The sequence below is a fragment of the Typha latifolia genome, chromosome 5, assembly GCF_019914945.1.
Source record: "Typha latifolia isolate L0001 chromosome 5, TyphaL0001v2, whole genome shotgun sequence".
Taxonomy (NCBI): Eukaryota; Viridiplantae; Streptophyta; class Magnoliopsida; order Poales; family Typhaceae; genus Typha; species Typha latifolia.
The window spans coordinates 3067403-3091445 of record NC_133090.1 but is presented as its reverse complement, the minus strand read 5'-3'; the positions used below and the strand labels follow the sequence as shown (position 1 = coordinate 3091445).

Sequence of the window (24043 nt, the reverse complement as noted above, 5' to 3'; positions counted from 1 at the left end):
TGAACAAAGAAATTTGATCTGGCCTAAATTTCCCACACTAGAAAACAAAATGGAAAGGGAAAAAGAAAGCTAGCAATCTGGTACCAAAGGATGCCCAACAGGCAACAACAGATTTTAGATCTAATTGCATATAGATTTGAGAAGATTTACATTTCAACTAGGGTTTGATTTAGGTTTAGGTTTTAGATGTAGCAATCAAAGACCAGGTTTTAGGAATTAGGGTTCTTGGGCTTTTGGAATATAGGTTTAGAGAGCATAAATATCATGTAAGGGCTCTTTTGCAGGAAATAAGGACTGCTGTGAAAACAGAATGGAAAAGAATAGGAGAGAAGAAAATAGAAAGAAAATTAGATGAATAGCTTAGGGAAAGTAGATTGCTATGAAACTCATTCTAGCTTGCCGTAATCAGATTGGAGATTCAACCTCACAACAATCTATATCTTCACTTAGATGAATAGGTTTAAAGGAAGCAGGAAAAGAAGACAATCATTTTTTCTTTTCATGAAAACAAAGCCATATTCATCTTTACCGGTCCGGAGACCTCCATCCTGTTTCCCAACTAAGGGGTGTGAGAAACTTTAACAGACTCAAACTCCTATATTGATTAAGCTAAGAAGAGACCTTACCCACATAAATAAGATCCTACTACAAAAGACGAGAATACATAGAAGTATTATAGATAATTGACAAATTAGAAAAAAGAAATCCTTGAAGAAATTAAATCCACCTAGACATGACAAATAAGACAACAAAACCAATTGACGACTCTCTACCTTGTCATCTTGCTTTTGCATCGATGCTATGTCAAACGATTCATTTTTGGCAGTACAATTTGTCTAAGAAGACTATCATAGTTAACTATTTGTATTTTTCCTTTCAGGAATCTGCAAATAGGATGTATGATATTTCACTGGGAATGGGTTTGCACTGATGCGGCAGTTGTATGATGTTAATATGTTAAGTATATGAGTGAAAAGAATATCATACTAGTGTTGTATTTGCCAAGCTTTGCCACCCAAGTCTCATTCCCCCTTTGAATATACTCCAAAACTCCACAATTCAGGAGTTAACTTATCATCCGATTATTATTGTTGCAATTAGATTGCTATGAAGAAAAGGCTACAAGTTATGCAATCGTCTGAGTCTTGAGGTGGCATTCATATCTGGGTGTTTCATCAGGAGATTCAGGACACAGCGACACCATTAGTATGAGTATGTCAAGCTTTCCAGACACATCATAATATGGGTATTCTAGAACAGAAGAATCATCTAAATTGGCTTTATTTTTCATTGGTATAATCTTGTATAAAATCCAATTTGACGCTACCAATAAAACATCCAGTAGATAGTTGAATTGAACTGATAAAATTAATTTTGGTTTGTCGTCCTTCTTTACATTCAGCACATTTTCCATTCTAAATGAAGAAATCCTGTACTTCCTTTGTCGTAATTAATCGAGGTACCACATTCAGCAGTAGTGTTTGCTTTACATGTGGTTGGAGACATTCAATATCAATTTGCTATGATCTTTTCTGTCCACTTGTTTGATCATGATCCATTTGATATACCCTGAGCTCAATTTGATGTAAATTTTATGGTGTGTAACTTTGTTTTAATATACACAATACTTCAATAATTCTTAATTATGATAATCAAAACATTTTGGAGTTTCAGTCAACAGTCTTCTGATTGCACTAGGACTAATGTTTTTGCTGACTAATGCAGATGGTACTTTCCCGTCCTGGTAACCTAAAGGCCTTCGGTGATCCATACGAGGGTTTTCCATCGGCCTAATTGCTGCTTTTGTGTATCTTTCATATGGGAAGGCTTCTCACCATTAGTGGTGTCTCCACATCCATTCTCTACGACTTTTAGGAATCTGTTGGTGTTGATGACATTTTTCCCCTTTGACAAAAAATATTTCAAGAGATAGAAGTGTAATATTTTCAATGCACGTACATATGTTTTTCCTTTTCAGGAGATTCTTCCATGGAAGATGCCCAGCAGTGACATTCAATTGGCAGTTTGAGCTTGGAAAAACAGTAGAGTAAATGAATCTTTGCAATTTTTATTTACTTTTTAAACAAAGGTCTTGTTGGAAGCATTTTATGGAAGTCACCAGTCATTTACATTCTATTTGAGTTTATTGAATTGAATGAGTTGTATATATAACATCATCATGCTTAATTTTCTGAACGTAGTCAGAGTAGTGGCTTGAAGCTTCAAGTATAATACTTCCTGCTAAAGTAAAATTAGAAAAGATGGACCTCTGGAGAATGAGGTGGACATGTTTAGTAAAGACAAGCATTTGATGCAAGGAAATGCTCTGTCATTGTGTGGAAGGAAGTGCCCTACATTTGATGCAATGAGGTAAACAGGTTCCAAAAGTTTGAGCTGTAAGATAATTGATCAACAATGTAAATCATGCATACTTTTCACACCAAAAATTAAAAAAAGGAAGAAGAGCAATGTAAATCATGCATTAACACCTCTCACGTAGTAATATACAGCAAGTGGGCAGATAATAAATACATGGTTAGATGTGCAACCTTTTCCTTATGACCTCAAAGAAAGAATCACTCTCCTACTATGTTAGATAACTAATTGACCACAATCTTTTCTTAGGATATACTTTTCATTCCTTCGACTTTACTGTGGCGCTATCACATCTGGTTAAAGCTTTTTTTTTTTTTTAACAAAACCTCATGATTCAGACATCTATCTCAAATAATAGACCAAAGTATTTATCATCCCTATTCTGAAAACTAAATGCATCTATATAAAAGAAGTGATTATCTTACATATAAAACATAATTTTATTTTATTGAACTCTACTTTTAAGTGATCAAACTCACGCTTAGTCTTATGTGCAGAAGAATGCGGAGGTCTAAGTGCATCCCCCTCAGAGCTGCTGCTGACAAAGACAATCTGGGCCAATCGGTAGACGCCTCTAAAACTCACCACATCAACCCATCCAGATTTCCAATGTGTGGCTTCCCTTCTCCCTCCCAACTTTTAAGGCTCTCAAACATACACCTCTCCATCTCTCCAAAACCTTCATGGTTTTAAGAAATTAACAACCCTTCGCTTCTCCCCCCTTGCTAAAATTCCACCTCGCCAAAACATCTTGAGTGGCTTCTTTTCTCTCTTTCATATATGGCCACCTCTCTCTCTGCAGCGCTCCCCTCCTCCCTCCACGCGAGCTGCACCACTTCGCTCGCCGGCGAAGACCGCAGCGTGCTGGTCGTGTCGGTCCCCGCACGCGCCGCCCACGCGCGGCCGATCCGGTCGCGGCCGAGGATGGGCAACGTGAACGAGGGCAAAGGGCTCTTTGCCCCCATCGTCGTCGTAGCGCGGAATTTGATTGGCCGGAAGCGATTCAATCAGCTACGTGGGAAGGCAATAGCTCTTCACTCCCAGGTATAAAAAAGAAAAGAAATACAAAAATTATATTAGAATCTTACTGGAGTATTCCTTTAATCAAATTCCATTCTATGAGTTTAAAAAAAAAAACGATAAAGTTTGAGCAGCAGTAGAGAATAATTGAATTTTGACGAGATGAAACCTGTGATTTGATCTAATGTCACGTTAAGAAAACATAGATGGGTGTTATCTGGCGCATTGCATGCAGGTGATCACGGAGTTCTGCAAAACTATAGGAGCTGACTCAAAGCAAAGACAAGGATTGATCCGCTTGGCGAAGAAGAACGGCGAAAAGCTGGGATTCCTTGCATGAACATTTCAACAGCTGATCTATTGCTCCATGAGTCTTGTCTTACTGTTAAGTCCTGCTTGAGAACAGGAGGATGTGTATATGTGCATTTCTTGGGCTTATGAGGATTGATGTAAACAAGCAATCCTATGAATGTAGGAATTGGCCATTTCTTAATATCATCCTTAATAATCTCCTGGGGAGTGGCAGATTTGCTTTTAATTCTGTTGATCATAACATCCCTTGTGCATCATCTATTGGGACTTTTGTTCGCTCTCTATGAGCTTCTATTTGCCATATGAAAAGATGGTCATGTCCTAATTAATTTAGGATACCCAAAACTTTAGATGAATTAGTTTCCTCGATCGAAAGGAGGTCTAATCCAATAACAAAAATTATTTAATCATCATCCTCATTAAGCGCTTCAGCAGAAAAAAAAAATTATGTTTAGAAGTTTTAGTAGATTATTAAGCGCTTAAGCACATATTAAGCGATAATCTGTTTAGCAGTTTGGTTTAAAATAAAGGAAGATGCTAAACAACCTAATATTTTTATCTGTATGAAATATAAGCCTATTTAGGTACCAAGTTTGAGGCTTGAATAATTTCGATCGGTAAATAAGTTTCTAAAAGGCCTATTTTGGCCCCAAAAAATGTTGATTTCAGGGAAATTTACGTAAGTGCATATAAGGTGAAATCTAAAATAAGGAAGTTGAAAAGATAATAACTAACCCATTTCTCTTGCTTTTTATCTATCACAAACTCATACTCTATATAAATCGGACAAAAGGGTTAGTCCTTCTTAATATATAGTTGAATAATTGTGCTAACCCTTTCAAAAAAAAAAAAATGAGCCACAATGAGGGCAAATTATAAAAAAAATATTATTATTTATTTATTTATTTTGTTCCCATTTTTTGTTGGGATCTTGGTCAGAAAAATTTCGGCACACTGGAGTATTAAAAGTTGTTACAGCTAATCGAGTTGACAAAGTATGGTGAGATAATTTTACAGCTGGGTTGTCTTCAAGCAGATAATCTTTAATCATTAACCAATTGACTATGAACCTAAATCTAGAGCTACAAGCAAAACAACAAAAAAGTAGCAATCTTCTATTAGAACTACATGGATTTTTCGCTGAAACTGATGATCTGATTGCAGAAAGAGATTAAAACAAGGCAACCAGAACAAAGAGCACAACATAAAAATGGGCACAAGTTCTTGACTAAATACCATGTCAAAAGACATCAGGCATCTTTAATTAAAATATTCAATTATTTTCTGTGGCATTCCTGTGGTTGAACGCAAAAATCTAAACCCAATATGATGCAGGTCGCAATTTCTTCAGATAAATATACTTCACTCTGCTTGACAACTCCCCTATCTGGCTATCTTCCAGTTTTATGTTTCCAGAAGCAATAAATTAACGCTGGGAATCAAGAAATCATGGCGAAACTAAATTGACCTCTGATCCCAGTACCTTTTCTTGACCAAAGTAATAAAATAAAGCCCATCAACCACCAGTATGCAATAGCAACTTCTGCTGTTGTAACAGGACTTTATTAGTTCTCACCTTGATATTGAGATCCTGTTTATGTGAAAAGCGTATGTGCAATCACTCACACGGATGAGTGAGGCGAGGAATAAGAATCACCGGCAACACAACATTTGAATTCATTATTTGGTTTGAGCATATTCTGCTTGTCACCAATTTGTTGTTGAGAGTTGTCTTCTGCTAAATCTGGACTATGAGGGCTATTTCCTGTTTCTGAATGGCTATGTTGAAATCTTTCCTCACTGTCCATAGAATATATTACGTCTGAGAATTGGGTGGTGGAATCCTCAATATTGGCTGAAGCCTTCAAGGGGTTGATGTCCTTGCATTGCTTCTCAATGATCATCTGAATGAACCTTCCATGTTCGTCTATTTGCAACTGCAGTTTTCTTTGAATCTGTGAGGAGTAAGCATAGATTTTTAATTAGAAACTATTTAGATATTTAGATGTGGTCTTTGATCTAATCAATTGGCACTGAAGTATACTTGCTCAATATGTGATAAAGGCTATGAGGAGAAAATTAAAAAGAATACAATATGAAACCATGAAGCAATAGATGTAAACATAATTACTTCCAGCAGTACCATACTCATGTTTCCATAAAAAAATTGTATGGGAAAAATTGTTAATTAGCAGTACCATACTCATCTAATTATGATGCTAAGAATAACAATTTTTTTGAGAATATATGATGCTTCCTAAGAATGCTTTATAGAAGCTAATTAACATCTATTGTGTATGGTACTTCCAGCAGTACCATATCTATGGGAAAGTTTTAATTATATTCTCAAAAAAATTGTTATTCTTAGCATACAATTTTTGATATAATACAATTGTTATATCATTTTTGATGCTAAGAATGTTAATTATACTTAGGATATAATATATGATGAAAATTTGTTATTCTTAAATTGTCATATACATCATCATCTAATTATGATGCTAAGAATGTTAATTATACTCATGTATGGTACTGCTGGAAGTACCATACACAATAGATGTTAATTATATTCTCAAAAAAATTGTTATTCTTAGCATCATAATTAGCTTATTTCATCATATATTTCATCCTAATGTAGCTGGTTCCATGATTCATCATATCAGTCATGTCCAGAAATGATCAGAAGTAAGAACTGGTACTCTGTGCCTAGAAAGCAGATACTGAGGCAAGTTCTTACGAATAAAAATTGGTTACTGCAACCTCAAAACCAGTTGGTGAAGAAGCCAGATACAGTTAGGGTATCGAAAATGGAGGATCCTCAGAAATCAGTGTAATGAAAGTGAACATATTGACCATGCTACATTTACGAGACTGCAGGTAAAATCCAGTTGGTTTTTGCATCAGCAAACACCCTCTCTTGAATGTGTTGTAGATTGTAAATTGGTGAAGGCTTGTGCAGAAGTATTCATTTGTAGGTCAACATACAGGCATCTCGTTTTGATGAATAAACATGTGCTAATAAATATGCTGCTGCTCGCATGTGCATTTCCGTTTTGCATGAAAGAACAATTAAAATTTAAAATTACCTCAAGCTGTTCATGAAGTTGCTTCTGGACTTCCATCTGAAGTCTTAATGCTTCGGTGATCCCCATGCCTCTGCCAATGGAAGAGAGATAGATTTCAATATTGAAATTCTACAGGAGCACTGTGTGCTATTCATTAACCATTTATTTTGGATCATGAGTTACAGAACAAGGCAGAAAATAGCATCAGAAGAATGCTTTTGTTGAATATATTTGATCTACTCCTATCATCAGGTCATGCACATCTGCACCTTCTCAGGATGTGACGCTTTAACCAATTGCAAAACTATCCTTTCCTTAAAAAGTGCCTTCCAAGTGCAGGAGGCTAACCTACAGCCAAGATCTCACTTTTACAGGCAAAATTTGGTGGGAGGCAGTCAAGTGATATGTATAGATTATTAGCATACTTAAGAGGGTAGTAGGTAAAATTAGCTCACGTTTTCATGTCTAGATATGACATTTCTTCCTTTTGACTGATCATCTTTTCTGATGTTCCTGTCAGAGAAGAGCAAAAGATTGAATCAGATTACAGTTTTTCACTAAGAAGCCTTCAAATTCGAGGAAAATACATAGTTAGACAATTATAAACGAACTAGCTTTCAGCATATAGATCAGGCTGCAAGTGGGTCATGTTGGGTCGTGCTCTGGTTTGACTCAATCCAGACACATGTACAATTGTCCAAGATAAAGACTTATCAAGACCTAATTTCTTGGTATGGGTTGGTCAAGTCTCCAAGCTCAAAGGTCTAAACGTTAACTTTAAACTATTTTTGTTCGACCTTTTGCAGGTTTATTTGCGTCCAAAAGGGTCATCTAAAATTTTCAAAATGCATGCATAAACCCAACATATTCAGGGTAAGTTTGAGACATATATGACTCATGGTCTTGACATCAGGTATAGGAAAACTCCATGGAGACAGATTTACTTTACTTTGATGATTTGCACTCTTTTAGATAGATGTGCACTCTGAATAGGAAATGATAAAAAACAATAATTTATCAAGGCATATCAACAAGTAAAAGTGGCACCATAATGTATCAATAAACAATTTTCAAAATCTGGTATGTGAATGACGAACCTTCAGATGATTCTGGCTTGTGTCGAGTTGTTCGATATTTCTACAATAGGAAAAAGATGATTATGTAAAAAAAACATATCAAACATATGTAATTTCCTAAAAGGGAAAAGATATAGACCTGCAGGTGGCTTTTCACTTGGTATATGGTCAACCCCTCAACTTTCATGAGCTTCAGTATACCTTTAGGTGTTGCTTCTTCAGAAAGAAGAAAGAATCAGTTAAAGACACAAAATGTCACCAGTTGGCAAAAAGCTAAATGGTAAACCAATATAAAGGATCAGAAAGGAATAAATTGTTTACCTACTTTCACTACCACCAAGCTGGTTGATAGCTTCTATAAAGCATTCATGGAGTTCCTGGGTCCAGCGCATCCTTGGCTTGGCTGGAGCAGCATTTGCAGAAGAAGAGGGATTATTGACGATATCAGGTTCACCAGATGGGTAAGGAAGTGATGGATGGGATTCTGGATGATGAATTGAATAGTTTGTAGATGTTTGATTTGATGAATATACCACCTACAAAACAAGGAGATATAAATTCAAGTACAACACATAATTTAGACTAAATAGCATGTACTTAACTAAAACTAGCAAGAAATTTCTTCTCCCGTCATAATTTGTTGTCATTAGAAGTGCAACTTAGTTATCATTTACATGATCAATCATGGACTATTGCATCTCTTGTCAGCAAAAAGATCTCCTAACTATATCCGAAGATATATTTAGTTGTAAACCAACGAATAATCTCTCATTAGCAATTACATTTCTTTTTCTTAGTTATGTTAACATATCACAGGTTGCAGATGTACAAGGGGCATTTTGTATTTATCAAATAATTTACATAGCATGAAAGCAAGATTAAATTTCAACATTAATATGCAAATTGGATACCTGAGATTCAATATTTGTATTATTAAGAACCTCAACCCAATTTGGATTCATTATATCTGCCATATCTGATTCCTTTTGCTTATTGATGTCATCAGAGTTCACAATAGGATTGCCTTGGCCTTGCTCATTGGCAGCATTCACATCAATAGGATAATCAACTATTCCATGTATTGATTCTGGACACCAGGTAAGTTGAGTAGATTCTATCAGATATTTACTCACTGGAGGTTGGAGTATTCCTGAGTATAACGAGTGTGTAAATGGCAATGATGCATTACAATTTGATGATTCTGTAATATGTGAATTCTCTAGAAGAAGTTTATCATGAGGTGATATAGTAGTGGGATGATCTGAAGCAAGCATTGAATCTGGTTGTAGTGAAGGCTCATAGACCACATCATTGGACAAGAAGGGAGTGTGAAATGGTGTTGCAAGATCACTTCTCAGCTCTCTTTCCACAAAGATTGGCTCAGAATTTTGTAATTTGGGATAATTCTGTTCAGTAGGGACAGGTAGATCAGGTAATGGTGAGGAAATAAGTCTGCAAATTCTGGTATTATGGAATTGTCTCATAATTGCTGTCTGCACTGACAAGAGTAGATAAACAATGCAACTCAATCCTTTCATCTACAGCTCTTTCTCCATTATCTGTCACATAAATAGGCACTTTCCAATAGATGTCTGTGGTCTCTGCCCATCTTCCAAGTCGTCATGGTCGCCCCTATTTATAATTAAAAAAACATCAGAAAATAGATTTCTCAGTGAATATAAGATCAGAAAAGATGAAACAAAGCATCAGCTTCCTATATTGACTGTCATATGTCTAGAGACATTAATACACTTCAGATAATCAGGACATATATTTATTGGATGCAGGTTTACATATAGCACCAATTACAACAGTGAAAGTGTGAAACTAGAATATAAAAATACTTTGGCACAAAAGGAAGGAAAAATGTAGAGAACCTTGTCCATGGTACACAACAGTAACCAAATTAAACAGAGAAAAGCAGCCAAATTAAAAAAAAAAAAAAGGAAACATGCAATAATAGTACATGAGCTGAACTCATCAAAATACTATCTTAAATCGACTAAGATAAAAGACCTCGTATTTGCAATGGACTGTAAAAAAAAAAATTTGGCAATTATGAGTTAATGATTGCAGAACCACATTTATACTCAACAAAAAAGAAGTGGACATATGGCATAGAAAATGTGAAAGAAAATAACATACACTAAACCATTGATTCATCCTTTTGTTCTGATGCACTTATTTGAGAACCTAGAAAAACAGCTCTGTTTCACTATTTCATAGGAAACGTGAAAGTGGCTCTATTTCATTATATTCTGTTTATATCCCAGATTCCCAATTCCATTGATTCAAAAGAGATGCAGACACCATGCCTTTTCATCTAGGGATTCTTTTGACGATCATGCATATTAAACTTCACCAAAAAAAAAAAAAAAAAACTATAGGTTATTTGATTATTTTTATTGAAATAAACATTGAGAAACCAGAAGATCAGAGATTGTACAGTTTTCTGCTGTTGTATAAGGATCTTTATTGATACAACTAAAGGGCCCAGCACATATGATGCAAATGACTGTAGTTTGACACCAATCCCATCTTTCTACCGATTTTTCATCATTTTGAATTATTTTTTTGCCAAATCCTTGAACCAAGGAAAAATACCCATTCTCGATCTGTGGAGTAGCTTCACATGAGAGACAAAGATGATAGCATAGTCCACGAATCAGTATCATTTTAAGTTGGATTGTGTATAGAATCACAACGAAGTTGATTAGAGACACCAAGAAACACCAGAATACAGAAGACACGAACCGAACTAACGACTTCCATCAATTCAACCAAAAGAAACCCAATAAAGTTTTCCTGGAATCGGTTGCCAAGTCTCCTATATTCCTGACCTTATAAGCCGCAGACAATTAAACAGTACCCTCCCTTTTAGGAAAAGTAAGAGGTAGAATCGAATAGGGTCTTCCATATTCTCATCCAAAACGCTCGAAAAAAACCCAACAGAGACTCTTCAACGCCCACCAAACCGAAAAAAACAACAAAGAGAAGTCAAATATGGCGCCAAAATCAACTTGCGCAATTCCTACCCTTACCTCCCAGCGATCCACGCAGAGAGCTCAGACTCTTTTCTACGGCGGCGAGATAGAAAGGGGGGAGCTTGGCGAGGGCGTGCTCTTCGAGGATCGAAATGAGAAGAAGGAGACGGGCTTCGAATTCCATCTCATTCTCCAATAAGACTACGTATCTAGACTATTATAATGGTTTACAGGCTTACAGCTTTCATTATTTCTTATGTCTATATATATATAAATTAGAACTAGCAATTTGCAAACCGTGAGCTTTTTGGAGTCTTGGACTACTCGATAAACTTAAAAGTAGCATTATATATATATAATTGGCTTGTTCGAACTCCAAGTGACAGTTTCCATATTTAAATTCATAAGTCTTAATATTTGATAAGTTCCCTTACCTTGATCCAAGTTGCAATCTAGAAATGATGAACATTAATCACATAATTAATCAAGTCAAGTATGTTTAAGTTATCCTAAACTATCGGTTGGCAAAGAGTATGTATTACGACATTTTAGTATCTAAAAGATTACTACTTTTATAATCCTAGTGGAGGTCAAAATGAAAGCGAAGCAGAATTATAATTCAAGCAAATCATTATCAGGCAAATGCGGCAATATTTTACAAGACTCAATATTCGACACAAACTGGAAGGTTTTAAATAATTTTGTTTATTAGTACAATATAATTCTGGCCATAAATGAGTTGAATTTAAATGGATTAATCAGATTATAATTCGAATAATTGTTTATACTATCTAACATAAATATTTTTATATATTGAATAAATCTAACTTAGTTAATCTTTTTAAATATAAATAGTTTATAATTAAGACTCAATACGAACACGAAAAATCAAGACATTTGCATTAAAAAGCTCTTTTAAAAGTAGTGATAAGATTGTACTCTTATAAGCAACTACTATTGTGCTAAATACCAAATGGGTGAAGGAAGCGGAAGCAAAATCTTTCATCCTCTAACAAATCCAAATGGAATAGTAATAAACTGGGCAAATCAAATATTAGCAAAGCTAATATTAATACCAATACGAGAACTCTAATTTCAAGATGCTAGTTGTAGAGATCTTCTAATACTTAAGTTAATCACATATAAGAACTTCGAATAAATGCAAATCACAAAGAGAAAATAGGGAGAGACAAGATTTACGTGGTTCGGCAATGTACCTACGTCCACGGGTAGAGCAATCTTCAATCCACTATACAAATTACCAAATAGAAAATGTTTACAACTCTAATCTCACTCTAAACAATGGTGGCTCTCCCCTATAATTTTTCTCTTATGCAAAATGCCCACACTAAACCCTAAAATCCAAACATTTTAATTTATAGGGCTGGTTCTAAGTTGGGGATTTCCGCGGGGCATTCGAACGCGCCTAGGAATTCTAATGTAGAATGCAAACTAGCGTTCGAACGTCAGAGCCCCATACGAACACCTACATCAAGTTTGCTCTCTGAGTTCAAATTTTTGTTTGAATGCCTATGGGCCGTCTGAATGCCTGCGGAAATAATTGCTTTCAGGTAAGTGCGTTCGAATGCCCCTAGAGCCTGTTCGAACGCACTAGCGTAGCAAACCTGAAAAATGCTGAAATTTGAATTTGAGTCAAACTTCAACACCCACTACATAAAATTGTGCCCACTACGTTGTAGGAAGGCATGCATTTAATGTAGAAAATGGATGTATTCAGTTTTCAAAAGCCTAATATTAATATTACTAAAGTATAAACACTCTTTCGGCGCAAATAGAGGAAGAGGATAATTACTATACCATATCACAAACTTGTAGCCAAAATCACAACATGAAATTGACCAGCAGTGCAATTATCTTTAAGAACTAAGTTGGGTGTCCTAAATTCCAAATGGGAGTTATCAAGCAAAAGAACACCGAGCAAGATGATCATGGAGGCAGCCATCATCAAAGTTCTGGAAGTAGCTTTCAGGATCATACCCAAACCTTGTTGTCTGCCCCTTCCTTGGAGATCTCATTGCATGTCTCAGTTGTGACCTCAACTTCCACACCATTCCTCTCATGGTCATGGATCTCTTCCACCAAACCATCAGAGATCTTTGTCTAACCTTTGCAAGAATGGCTTCATTCTTTACCTTGTAAAATCTCTTTAACCAATTCATTACATGGACCTTCCTTTTGCCCCCAAGACTCAAAGTTGTCATTCTACTCCCCCCTAAGCTTGTTAAGAATGGGAACAAACTTGCCTGTTTATAGTAACTTAAAGCAGCAAAGGGCACCAAAAAGACATTGTGAAGTATTTGGCATATCATGTGTGTCAACCTTCCATTAGCTAGAGGAGAATAGCAAAGGACTGTCAATTGTCAATGGTGACTCACCTCTACCTCATTCATTTCCTAGTTAGACTAGCAACCAGATTCCTCATTTTTATAAAAAGAAAAACAACCCACCAGGTTAGGTCATCAATTTTATCACTTTGTATGTAAATTTTTTGACTATTTTAGATCAGCACACAAAATATTGTATGAGTTATAAATTTATTTACGTTACTAGATAAACTTTTAGTCCACAAGGGCACTATCTAAGTAAGTCAAAGAAGAATCGCTTATGAAACAACGGTTTTATTTAAGAAATATTGCTAACTCTGAACGATTATTAGTACCCATAGCAAATTAAAGTATTGTCGTAGAAGTATCTCAACTAATTGAGTAGTTTACATGGGGAGCAAATGAATTATATCAAGCATTATCACTAACTTAGGCTGCAATTTTAATATTACGTGACATTTATGTGGACAAAAACCTACTGGGGGTTGAATAAATTTGAAAATCACCTAATCGGGTACATTATTTGGTATGCACACTCAGAATATTCAAAAACTCCAGTTATGTGGAAAAAGGATTGGGTGAGATATAAAGATGGTATCTTAGCCATGTTAGTGAGCATCTTCCAAAGGGATCATATTCTGAACTCCTGAGAAGCAGACCCAAAACATTGCATTTGGTGGAATGGTGGTAGTCTTGGTGCTTAAAATATATTATGTGGCCCAAGTGCTTTCATTCACATATTCCATTTTGTTTGGGACCCTATAAATTTTATGAGGACAAACGACATTTAAAGGGACTGAAGAGGCATTGGCATGTAGCATTTTATTTTTAAAACAACATTCTTGCATTAAAGATTTTTAAGCAATTTACTGGATGAACAAATAGTTTTTTTAATTATAATTAATTAGATTTAACTAATAAAGTTGTAGTTAAGAAAGAGTTCAATGAATTTATAATATTTTGAAGAAGAGAGTAGCAGTATTTTTTCTTCCTTTTTCCGTCGATTACTAAAAGCTGAGAATAGCTAGTTATATAATTACAAGACCTTAGGTAACTTGAAGTATTGTTATTCTTTTTCAATAGAGAAGCTATATTCAGCTTAAGGACCTTCTACCCAATCATAGAGTAGAAGAATCTTGAATAATGAGTTTACACAGGTCCCAGGGGATCCAATGGCTCTAGTACAACCTAGGAAGAGACCTCTTTCCCATGATTTGTTGCCCAATCTGCAACCCGATTTACTTTCCTAATCACATGATTTATATGAACCTCCTTAAAAGAGCTCTACCATAGTTAACCTCACACACTCCATGCCAGGGTTTGCCAAAAGATTAGATATCATTAGTTTCTCATCCATCATTCCAATATGCATAACGTGAGGTTGCCTACTCCATGGTACCAGTGCTATCTATGGTTTCGACGCCTCCCTCGTGGTGCACCTATTTTCAATAAGCTTTCAATATTCAATCTGTATCATGGCAGCTATGCAGTTAAGAGCCCACCAAACCCATGATCTCGACATACGTGCACCTAGTTCCCATGGATCTAAATGACCATATTTTGCAATTAACATGTTAGATGTTAGCCATGTTGAGCACTTTGAAGACTAACTTACTAAGATATGCAGTCCTAGCAAAGTTGGAGATTCCTGATCTCTAGGCTCCCTTTCTCTCTTGACTAACAAGGTGAAGATCTCGACCTCTCCCCTTATCCCAAAGAAAAGCCCTCGCTATTTTGGTAATATTATCCAAGATTGAGTCTGGCAGCCACGTACTCTCCAACCAATATGTTGGGTTCACCATAAGAGTCGAATTGATAAGCCTATGTCTTCTGACCCTTGACAAGAGACTCCTTTTCCACTCCGCAAGCTTTTTCTCCACTCTTTCAACTATTGTCTTATACTCCTTAACTTTTATTCTTTATTACGAGATGGGCACTCTCAAGTATACAATTGATAGACTAAAAACTTGTAGTCCAAGGGACGCACTTAGCTGGGTTGAGAGCCGAAAGAACTTAAGCTCAGTAAGTAAAGTGCGGACTTCAAAAAATTCACCTTCTGGTTGGACAGCTTTAAGTAGTGGTTAAGACATGCAAGCACATAATTTGCATTGTCCTTTGTGGCTTGAGCTATGACCAATAGTTCATCAACATATAGTAAATGTGTGTGCTGAGTACCACCAACTCAAAAGCCCTAAAGCTCTCCACCTCTCACCTTCTAATTGAGGATGCTCGGCAACAACTAAGGTACTAAGTTAAACATATAATGTGAAAGTGGATTATCTTGTCTGAGTTTCTCATGAGGCTAGGTTTGCCATTGATGATGATGGCAAAATGATGAGAAGAAATGCAAGCTCGGATCCAATTGTACCGGCTAGTAGGGAAGCCCATGCAATAGAGTGTTCCCAACACCGCTTCCCAGCTAATATGATCATACACCTTGATATCTAGCTTGACCATCAACACTGACAATCCTCGTTTGTCCAAAACTATCAAAAGGGTTATTTCTTGTGCCGTTAATATGTCGTCCACAATGGTTCCCCCCGACATAAATGTCGCTTACTTTGGCCCGACAAACTTTAGAAGTAACTTTTTTAATCTACTGACTAGAACCTTTGCAATGATCTTGTAGGCCACATTACAAAGCATGATCGATCAGTAATCTTGAACCTTAGTGGGATGATTTTTCTTAGGCACGAGAGTGATGAAAGTATTATCCCACCGGTTCTAGTCTGAATGTCATGAAAAAGCCTCACCCATGATATCCCAATAGTAGAAGTAAACCTCCACCAATGGATTGCCTAGACCCGACTCCTTGCCTCGTGGAAGGCTTCGCAAAGCATCTATAGTTTCACCATGGAGCACCGAAGCCATTAACACATGACCCTTTTCCTCTGAGATAGTCAGTAATGACAGCCACTTTGATGAATCAGTGATCATCTCCTTATCTATACCCAAAGTAGTTCGTAGAAGGCCATGAACATCCCTTCCACCTCTGTTGGGGATTGCACCTAGTCGTCTTGACACTACATCCCGAACTAGAATTTTAATGCTGACGAATAGTTGCTGTCAAATGAAAGAACTAGGAGTTTTTATCTCCATTTTGCACCCAGCTTAACTAAGATCTTTGGAGCCATTTGATATTGATTTGTCGACTGAGGGCTAATTTTCGATTATAGAGACTTCGCAAGACTAGCAGGCCACCAGTGTCCAAAAACTCATAAGTATCAATCCTCTTAAGCTCCACAATTTTCTTCTTATTTCTTCCCAAGTTCTCCTCTAGATAGCCAATATCTTTCTTGCGCCACCGTCTTAAGGCTCTTTGAACGATGTGGACTTTCTGCATGAAAACTTGCATGGGGTTACCATGCAGGTTGCAATGCCAAACCTCTTTCATCACACGTTCACTTTCCTTGTACTCGAGCTAGAGCAGCTCAAAGCTGAATAGCTGAACCACCCTAGGCACCTTCTGCACCACGAAGAGAACTTGTAGGTGATCACATGTCGGTCTGTCTAGGTGGATAACCTTGTAGTGAGGATAATGGTTTAACTTAAAAGAATTTGCCAACACCTGACCAAAATGAACCCATATTCGGTTAGCTCCCACTTGGTTGTTGCACTAAGTGAAGGAAAGACCCTTGTAACCGAGATCACATAAACTATCACCCTCAACAAAGTCCTTGAAAGCCCTATATTCAAGCCCCAGCTCCACTATTCCACAACTTTTCTTATCTTGAACAAAAATAAAAGTATTGAAGTCACCTCCTATGACCCATACGATGTTGATAGTATGGGTCTCATAGTGTTACGAACTAGCCAAGGCAGAAAGCTCCTCCCATAGGTCTCATAGTGTTACGAACTAGCTTAATCCGATCTGAAACAGTTATGGACTCGATTATGCTCGTAACTTTAGAAAGGATCTCCAAACAATCTAACCGATGAATCTTTTTGAATTTTGAATATGTTGTCATTCTTGGAAAGAACTTTCTAACAAATCTAAGATTGTAGAATTTGGATGGTTAGATCTCAACATATCGATCGAATAGTGGTCAAAGGTCAAGTAAACCATAGCTTGTTAGCCCTTCAATATAAGTGCTAGGTTAACTCCTTGGTGTGAAGGGGTAGAAGTTGTTATAAAATATGGGGACTAAGAGTTAGAGAAAGCCGACTAAAGACTTGGGCGGTGGAAGAAAGGAGGTGGGAGAGGGCGGCAATGGCTAGAGAGAGTTGAGAATGAGATAAAGGCAAAATCCAACTTCAATTATCCAAGATCCTCCTTCAATTAAAGTTTCCTTCATATATTTATAGAGGCTCATCCTAGGGATTCAAACAACTAAGTTAAAACCCTAACAAATTAACAATTTTTGCCACAGTGTGTTCGAACGCGCAAAATATTGTTCTTTGTCATTACGAACACGTGCAAGCGTTCGAACGATCGTGTTCGAACGCCCCCTTGGCAAAAGACCTTATTCTTTCAAGCAAACATAAACTAGATAAACAGGCTCATCCTAATAAATCTAATACTATGAGTAGATTCAATCCGACCGAGTCGTATCACATAGGGCATTCAGGTCATTGCTTAAGTACATAGCTAACAATAAACTTATGTGACCAACTTGGATAGTAACCTCTAACTGGGCTGCATAATGAGATATAGCTAGCACTTCCACCCAGCCAAACTTTGACTTTTATAGTACAATAATACCTCTGTACTCACCTATCGCCGGAACTACAAACTAGCTCCAACAACGACTCAAGGCTCTAGCCACTCGCTTGACCGCTTCCCAGTCAGTACCAGCCTCTAGTAAGATAAGGAGATCAATATGATATTCTCTATTCATATCTCTGCAACGGTAGCCTGAAGTATTAAAAACCAAGTAGCCTCTGTTTTAAGAGCACCTATGTAGCCTCCTTTTTAAGAGCACCCAAGTAACCTGTAGTATTAAAAACCAATATGTTATCTAATTCTGCGGGAATAGTAGTAGAATCCTATCCAGTCCAAACTAGTTGAGGATCATAGAATAACTCCTTGTTTGAGCAGCTATCAAAATATTGGCACTAATGTAAACATCTCTCAAGAGAATTAAATGAGTAACCGATCCTTATGTCGATTATATAAAACTAACTCTTTTGATCAGCTCATTCGCTAGAAATCACCACCACATGCTAATGAGGCCTTTTTCATGGAACCTTATAATTCAACTTTGACTGTTGAAGTTTTGGCAACGAGGAAAGTATTTTTTAGCCTCAAAGACAAAAACATCACCAATATCTGGATTGAGTCATACTCTCTTTTGCTTATCAACATAGTTAATGAAACTAATAAGGCCTCTTGGGCAGTGGATTCTGTTATAGACAACAATAAGTACTCTAACTCATAATTTTTATAATTATAAAATTACTCATATATAGAAAAAAAAATAATCGGGTTGTTAATTAGATCACTTAATAGGATAGAATCTTTAAGTTATGGGTTATTTTTCTAGTAATCCTTCTTGTGATTCTATAATATATTCCCTCTTTTTTTTTTTGAAAGAAAAACTGTTGTGATTATTGCCACGTCAGAGCTGTTCATTGTTAGCAAAGTTATTTCAATTATACTTTAATTAAGATAGGTAGAATGTTTCGAGGATTTAGTTGTAATTTCCTATGCGGCAGCTCCAGAAGCCCTAGATAGTGTAGTATATAACATTTCGGCCGCCTTCCAAACCCCGAGCTTGGGCGACGTCGCAAAGCTTTCTGTTGCAAAATGTCGAAGCGAGGTAATGGATCTCTCTCCCAATCATGTGAATGGCTTATGTCGGTTTCAATGTCGGATTCGTAGGGTTTTAATGCGGTATTTTTTGCGGTTTACTTACGGATGTTCGAACTAATGAAACGCGATGAGATCGATCTCGTTAGACCAATTTTTGTTGATAAATCATTGTTACTCTTGATCTCATGAGTGCTATGTTTTAGATTTCTGCAACTTGAAAGAGACCATATTGCACCGTGGTAAAAACCATATGTAGAGGTTGAAATATTTATGATTGTGAGAACTGGCAGAAATTTTGCCTACAGTCTAGTGGAAATTGATTCTAATAGTTGAAATATCATATCGTTTTCTAAGAAATTATCTAGCATTGATCTTTCCTATTCCATGTTCATTTGCCTAAACTTTTCTTTGATTTGTAATTTTCACGTTATATGCGGTAAAAATGCAACTAAACTTTTCCTTCTTTGGTTTGGGTAGTTATGTGGCGATCTTGCCTTAAATTTCTTTCCTTGTATGTTATTAATTTTGTTTTCTTGAGATTGGATCAGGCTAGAATCATGGGTTATTCCTGTTTATTGCGTTTTGATGTCTTTGTGTATAATTTGGTCATATCTCTTTTGATTAGGAAGTGTATAATTGGTTCATTTATTTGAATTTTCTGGTTTATAGGACGTGGAGGTTCTGCTGGAAATAAGTTCCGGATGTCACTCGGTTTGCCAGTGGCAGCGACTGTGAACTGTGCGGACAACACTGGTGCTAAGAACCTGTACATAATCTCCGTGAAGGGAATCAAAGGTCGTCTTAATCGGCTTCCCTCTGCTTGTGTTGGTGACATGGTGATGGCCACAGTGAAGAAAGGAAAGCCTGATCTAAGGAAAAAGGTCATGCCTGCCGTCATTGTGAGGCAGAGGAAACCATGGCGCCGAAAGGATGGTGTCTACATGTACTTTGAAGGTATTGCTCTCAACTCTCTCTGAGTTCCATTTCAATGATGATTAGCAAGCAGCATATTTCCTTTTCCGGTGAACTTGTGTTTCAGTGTTTCAGTGCAGCGAGTTGATTGCAATGCCTTTATAATATGATGATTCATATTTGAAAGCTTTCATTTTTTTTAACTCCAAAAGGACTTCTTTGAATGATTGTTCAGATTATTGTTTATAGTATTATCCAGTTCTGAGTGGGAATTTTTCTTAGAATTTGCTAAACTTGCTACAGCGAATTAATAGCGGACTTGTTTATGCCTTAATAAATCAAATAGATTAATTTATTGAAAACTTGTATTCGTTGGACTTTTTCAACTCATGTCAATCCCAACCAGTTATTTGCCTGTGGAGGAGGTTATTCATGTGAGGAAATGTCTGCCCTGGCCAGGTTGTCTTTGGCATTAGTGGTTCTTCCTGCTAATTTAGTCTTTGCAGGGACCACTTTGTTCCAGAAGTGAAGGATCTAAACCAGAAATTATTTATTTGTTTTCTAGTTGCATCTCTACAAGCATCTATTACTTTTAGCAATATGTTTCTTCTAGTAAGCTGTTTGCATGCCTATTTTGCAGACAATGCTGGAGTTATTGTAAATCCGAAGGGAGAAATGAAAGGTACATAAATTGAGCTACCTTTCTTATTATACACTGTAATAAACACAGTTTCCTGTAGCTTTGGCATTACAAAATTCTGTGGATAATGTTGGTCATTTTGAAGATTGGTTTGCAGTAGAATTCTCTCATTCATCTGAAAATACTTTCTCTTTCATGGTCATAAAACTACTCGCATCTCCTCTTATCATGTATTTCAGAATCTTAACGGCCATCCACCTTTTTTTCTTCTATAGCAACCACTCTTATCATGTATTTCTCAATATTAAAGGTCATCATCAGCTTCTGTTTCTTCTATAGTGAGCCTCTCTGATCTTACAGATTCTTATATATACTCTTCTTTCTTTTTCTCTGGTAGAACAAGATAAGAAAATGCATCAGTGATAACGCTTCATACTCGCCTATTTCAGATGGTAATTGTAGTTGGGGAGGTGGGGTTAGAGAGTAACCATTAATAGCTACAAGCGGCAGTTTCTGGTAGTGTTAAAATCAAGAGAAACTGTTGCATGTCTTACTGCCTTCTATATGCATGTGACAATTTTCTTAGACATGACATGCATGACTAAAGGTCCGTAAGAAAAATTAAGTGCATTCCTCATCTCTTATTCATTTCAACCAACAATTACCTGTAAAGGCCCCTTCTCATAACTAGTAGAGGAATGATAATTTAATTATCTATCAGTAATGTTGTATCTCCTTAGTTAAACAGACATTTTACACTACAAGTAGCTAAAGATGTAATTCTCACTGAAGTATGTTGTTAACTCCAGGCTCTGCAATCACTGGACCTATCGGAAAGGAATGTGCTGATCTATGGCCTAGAATTGCTAGTGCAGCAAATGCAATCGTGTAATGACCCAGATTACTGCATCTCTACAGGAACTGAGTCGAAAGTGAATTTTGTACTCTGCTTTGATTGTAGCATCAGGATGCTGTGAAGCTGTGATTGTGTTTTAATTCATTAAACATATATTAATGTGAAAGTTTTGTTGAATGTTAGACACCTTAGACTTGTCATTGGCTTGTTCCAAGTTTGATGAATTTCATTAAAATATGGTACTTTGATGACTAATAATTTAATTTCCTTCTATTTCATGGCTTTGTTGCTGTAATTATTTTGGTCAACTTGTAATCAGGGACTTAAACATGCGAGTTGTAATTATGCTGGTAATTTAGGGTATCAAATAAGCTCGTCACTTGACGTCTGTTTCACTTAAAACTGGTCATCTCGCAATTGCTTTCATTCAATATATCGTCGAGCAATTTTGTTTTCCTATTCATTTTGGTCCAGAATCTTTGTTAATTTTGAATCTTCGTATAGTCTCATTTTAGCCCAGAGAAGAGTCTTGTTATCATCGAGAGAGAGTGTTATCGAGTGAAGAGATTTCTCCATGGCTACTAACGTCTGGACGTCGTCGTCCGTTCGATCCATATCCCCTCCCACCCTCTCTCCGTCCACCATCGTCCTCCACCGCCACCACCGCCGCCGCCTCCGTCGCCGCCAACTCATCCCCACGATGTCCTCCGCCGACCCTCTTACCGCCATCGGCCGCCTCCTCTGGGGCCGTGCCCTCCCTCCCCAGCCCCTCGTCTCCGCCGTCCGATCCACCTGGTCCGCCACGTGGCACCTCATGATGCGCCAGCTGGCCCCCTCCGACCCTACCTCCGGTTCCTACTCCCGCCCCCGAGCCCCTTTCCCTCCGTCCCCGACCTCTACCTCCGCCCCCGGAACTCTAACACCCTTCACCTCTACGCCGCCCTCCCTTGCCCCTGGGCCCACCGCGCCCTCATCGTCCGCGCCCTTAAGAACCTCGAATCCCTCATTCCCGTCTCGATAGCCGCGCCCGGACCCCACGGCTCCTGGGAGTTCCGGCGAGGATCCGACGGCGGAGATCTGGCACCTGGGCCGGATAGGGCAAACGGGCGGCGGACGCTGAGGGAGGTGTATGGGTTAAGAAGAGGGGGTTACGATGGGAGGTCGACGGTGCCGATGCTTTGGGATGAGGAGCGGAAAGAGGTGGCGTGCAACGAGAGCTACGGGATTATCGCGTTCTTCAACTCGTTTGGCGACGGATCCGGGCCGGATCTCTCGCCGCCGGAGTTGAAGGGAGAGATCGAGGAATGGAATCGACTCATCTATCCAGCTATCAATAATGGGGTGTATAGGTAAGTGATGCTATCTTCTCAATCTGGCTACTTACTTCATGATATTCTTGAGAAAGAACAATCTTAAAAGAAATTTGGGAATTGCTTAAATCTTTGGTTCTTCTTAGTTCATTAACTCTGATGTCTCCATTGTGATTTTACCTTGTCTTCTCTTACAATATCATAGAAAAGGTGTCCCTTTTAAAGTCTGGTATTTCATTTAAGTAGAGAAAGTAGGATAACATGTCATGAGTAGGCCTTTTGCTTGTGTAAGCTAATATTGTGTAATGAAGGATACACAACTAGCTGTAGGTAAGGAGCAGAGATTACCCAAACAAATCCCTACTTAAAAGGGCTGCTTATGAAGTAGTATACTTTAAATATGGTTTTTGCACTAGCACAACTATTTCACCTATCTTTAGGGCAACTTGCTTGGAAGAAAATTGAGAAGAAAAATAGCTACTGAATTGTTAATTTTAGAAGTTACTTTCATGAGAATCATATTTGTCTAATCATATTGAGACGTCATTTACTACTGCTCTTCTCTTTGCCTATATATAGCTAACTGTGGTTCATTCGAATGTGTTTTCCGTATTAAGATTACTAAGCCTCCATGTCGCAGATGTGGATTTGCACAGAGCCAAGGGGCATATGATGCTGCTGTTAATGAATTATTCGCTACATTAGATCAGCTGGAGATTCATCTATCTACTTCTCGGTACCTATGTGGGGACACACTGACCCTGGCTGATGTGTGCTTGTTTACAACATTGATTCGCTTTGATCTTGTATACAATGTCCTCTTCAAATGCTCTAAGAAGAAGCTGCTTGAGTATCGCAATCTTTTTGCATATACGTGTGACATATATCAGATTCCAAAGGTAGCAGAGACATGCAATTTTGAAGCCATAATGGATGGGTATTATCAGATATTATTCCCTCTAAATCCCAGTGGTATTCGACCTGTGATGCCTTCTGACTGTGAGCATGAATTCCTTTCAAAACCACATAACAGAGAATCAATGTCCTCTGATACTAAGTGTCTCCAGTTACAAGCTTCATAAATGCTAAAATATTTTGGAGGACATGGATACTTACTGGTAGGTACGCCATATCTCTAGCTATTTTTGCTCCAAGCACTTGAAGATGAAGTCTATATTTTTCTTCTTGCAGTTATAAACCTGTGGCAGTAGCTTATTTGGCACATGAAAACTATTGACGGTAAGATAAGCCCTAGGAGTTGGTGTAAATAGTTGGTGCAACTTTTTGGGAGCGTAAGGTAATTAATTACCTGTGTAGTTGATTCAATCTATGTAGTTATATCAACTTACTTACTCCTAAGTACAATTACTTATGCCCAATTTACTTGCTTGTTAG

General features: G+C 37.4%; 5 protein-coding genes across 13 annotated transcripts in view; 4 read left to right on the top strand and 1 right to left on the bottom strand.

Moving 5' to 3' along the window:
- The window catches only part of LOC140788051 (uncharacterized), a 41191-nt gene extending 39055 nt beyond the window's left edge, over nucleotides 1-2136 (top strand). For 8 of the 9 annotated variants that reach the window (XM_073137149.1, XM_073137148.1, XM_073137153.1 and 5 more), the window contains one exon: nucleotides 1726-2136. In XM_073137149.1, coding sequence (XP_072993250.1) covers nucleotides 1726-1753 — 28 coding nt within the window. In that variant the 3' untranslated portion in view covers nucleotides 1754-2136. Of the gene's footprint in view, nucleotides 1-880; nucleotides 1213-1725 lie in introns of all 9 variants that reach the window. The other variant, XR_012108952.1, reaches the window with a different exon arrangement.
- A 765-nt stretch (nucleotides 2137-2901) lies between these two features.
- Nucleotides 2902-3934, top strand: LOC140788054 (protein PROTON GRADIENT REGULATION 5, chloroplastic). Its single transcript, XM_073137160.1, has 2 exons — nucleotides 2902-3420; nucleotides 3632-3934. Exons 1-2 carry the CDS (start codon nucleotides 3157-3159, stop codon nucleotides 3734-3736), a joined length of 369 nt encoding a protein of 122 aa, XP_072993261.1. The 5' UTR covers nucleotides 2902-3156; the 3' UTR covers nucleotides 3737-3934.
- Nucleotides 3935-4913: 979 nt separating this feature from the next.
- LOC140788165 (protein PHOSPHATE STARVATION RESPONSE 2-like) lies at nucleotides 4914-11070 on the bottom strand. Its single transcript, XM_073137308.1, has 8 exons — nucleotides 10891-11070; nucleotides 8761-9481; nucleotides 8175-8385; nucleotides 7989-8065; nucleotides 7871-7910; nucleotides 7229-7286; nucleotides 6795-6864; nucleotides 4914-5663 (listed from the first exon to the last, which is right to left on the bottom strand). Exons 2-8 carry the CDS (start codon nucleotides 9385-9387, stop codon nucleotides 5331-5333), a joined length of 1416 nt encoding a protein of 471 aa, XP_072993409.1. The 5' UTR covers nucleotides 9388-9481; nucleotides 10891-11070; the 3' UTR covers nucleotides 4914-5330.
- Nucleotides 11071-18792: 7722 nt separating this feature from the next.
- LOC140788265 (large ribosomal subunit protein uL14) lies at nucleotides 18793-21524 on the top strand. The gene is made up of 4 exons (XM_073137448.1): nucleotides 18793-18937; nucleotides 19600-19884; nucleotides 20483-20524; nucleotides 21292-21524. The coding sequence occupies exons 1-4, from the start codon at nucleotides 18925-18927 to the stop codon at nucleotides 21372-21374; spliced, it is 423 nt and encodes a 140-aa protein (XP_072993549.1). The 5' UTR covers nucleotides 18793-18924; the 3' UTR covers nucleotides 21375-21524.
- A 286-nt stretch (nucleotides 21525-21810) lies between these two features.
- LOC140788264 (uncharacterized) lies at nucleotides 21811-24013 on the top strand. Its single transcript, XM_073137447.1, is given in 4 exon segments — nucleotides 21811-22251; nucleotides 22254-22687; nucleotides 23289-23766; nucleotides 23840-24013. Coding segments are annotated over 3 exon segments (1215 nt in total). The 5' UTR covers nucleotides 21811-21912; the 3' UTR covers nucleotides 23731-23766; nucleotides 23840-24013.
- The last annotated feature ends 30 nt before the right edge of the window (nucleotides 24014-24043 follow it).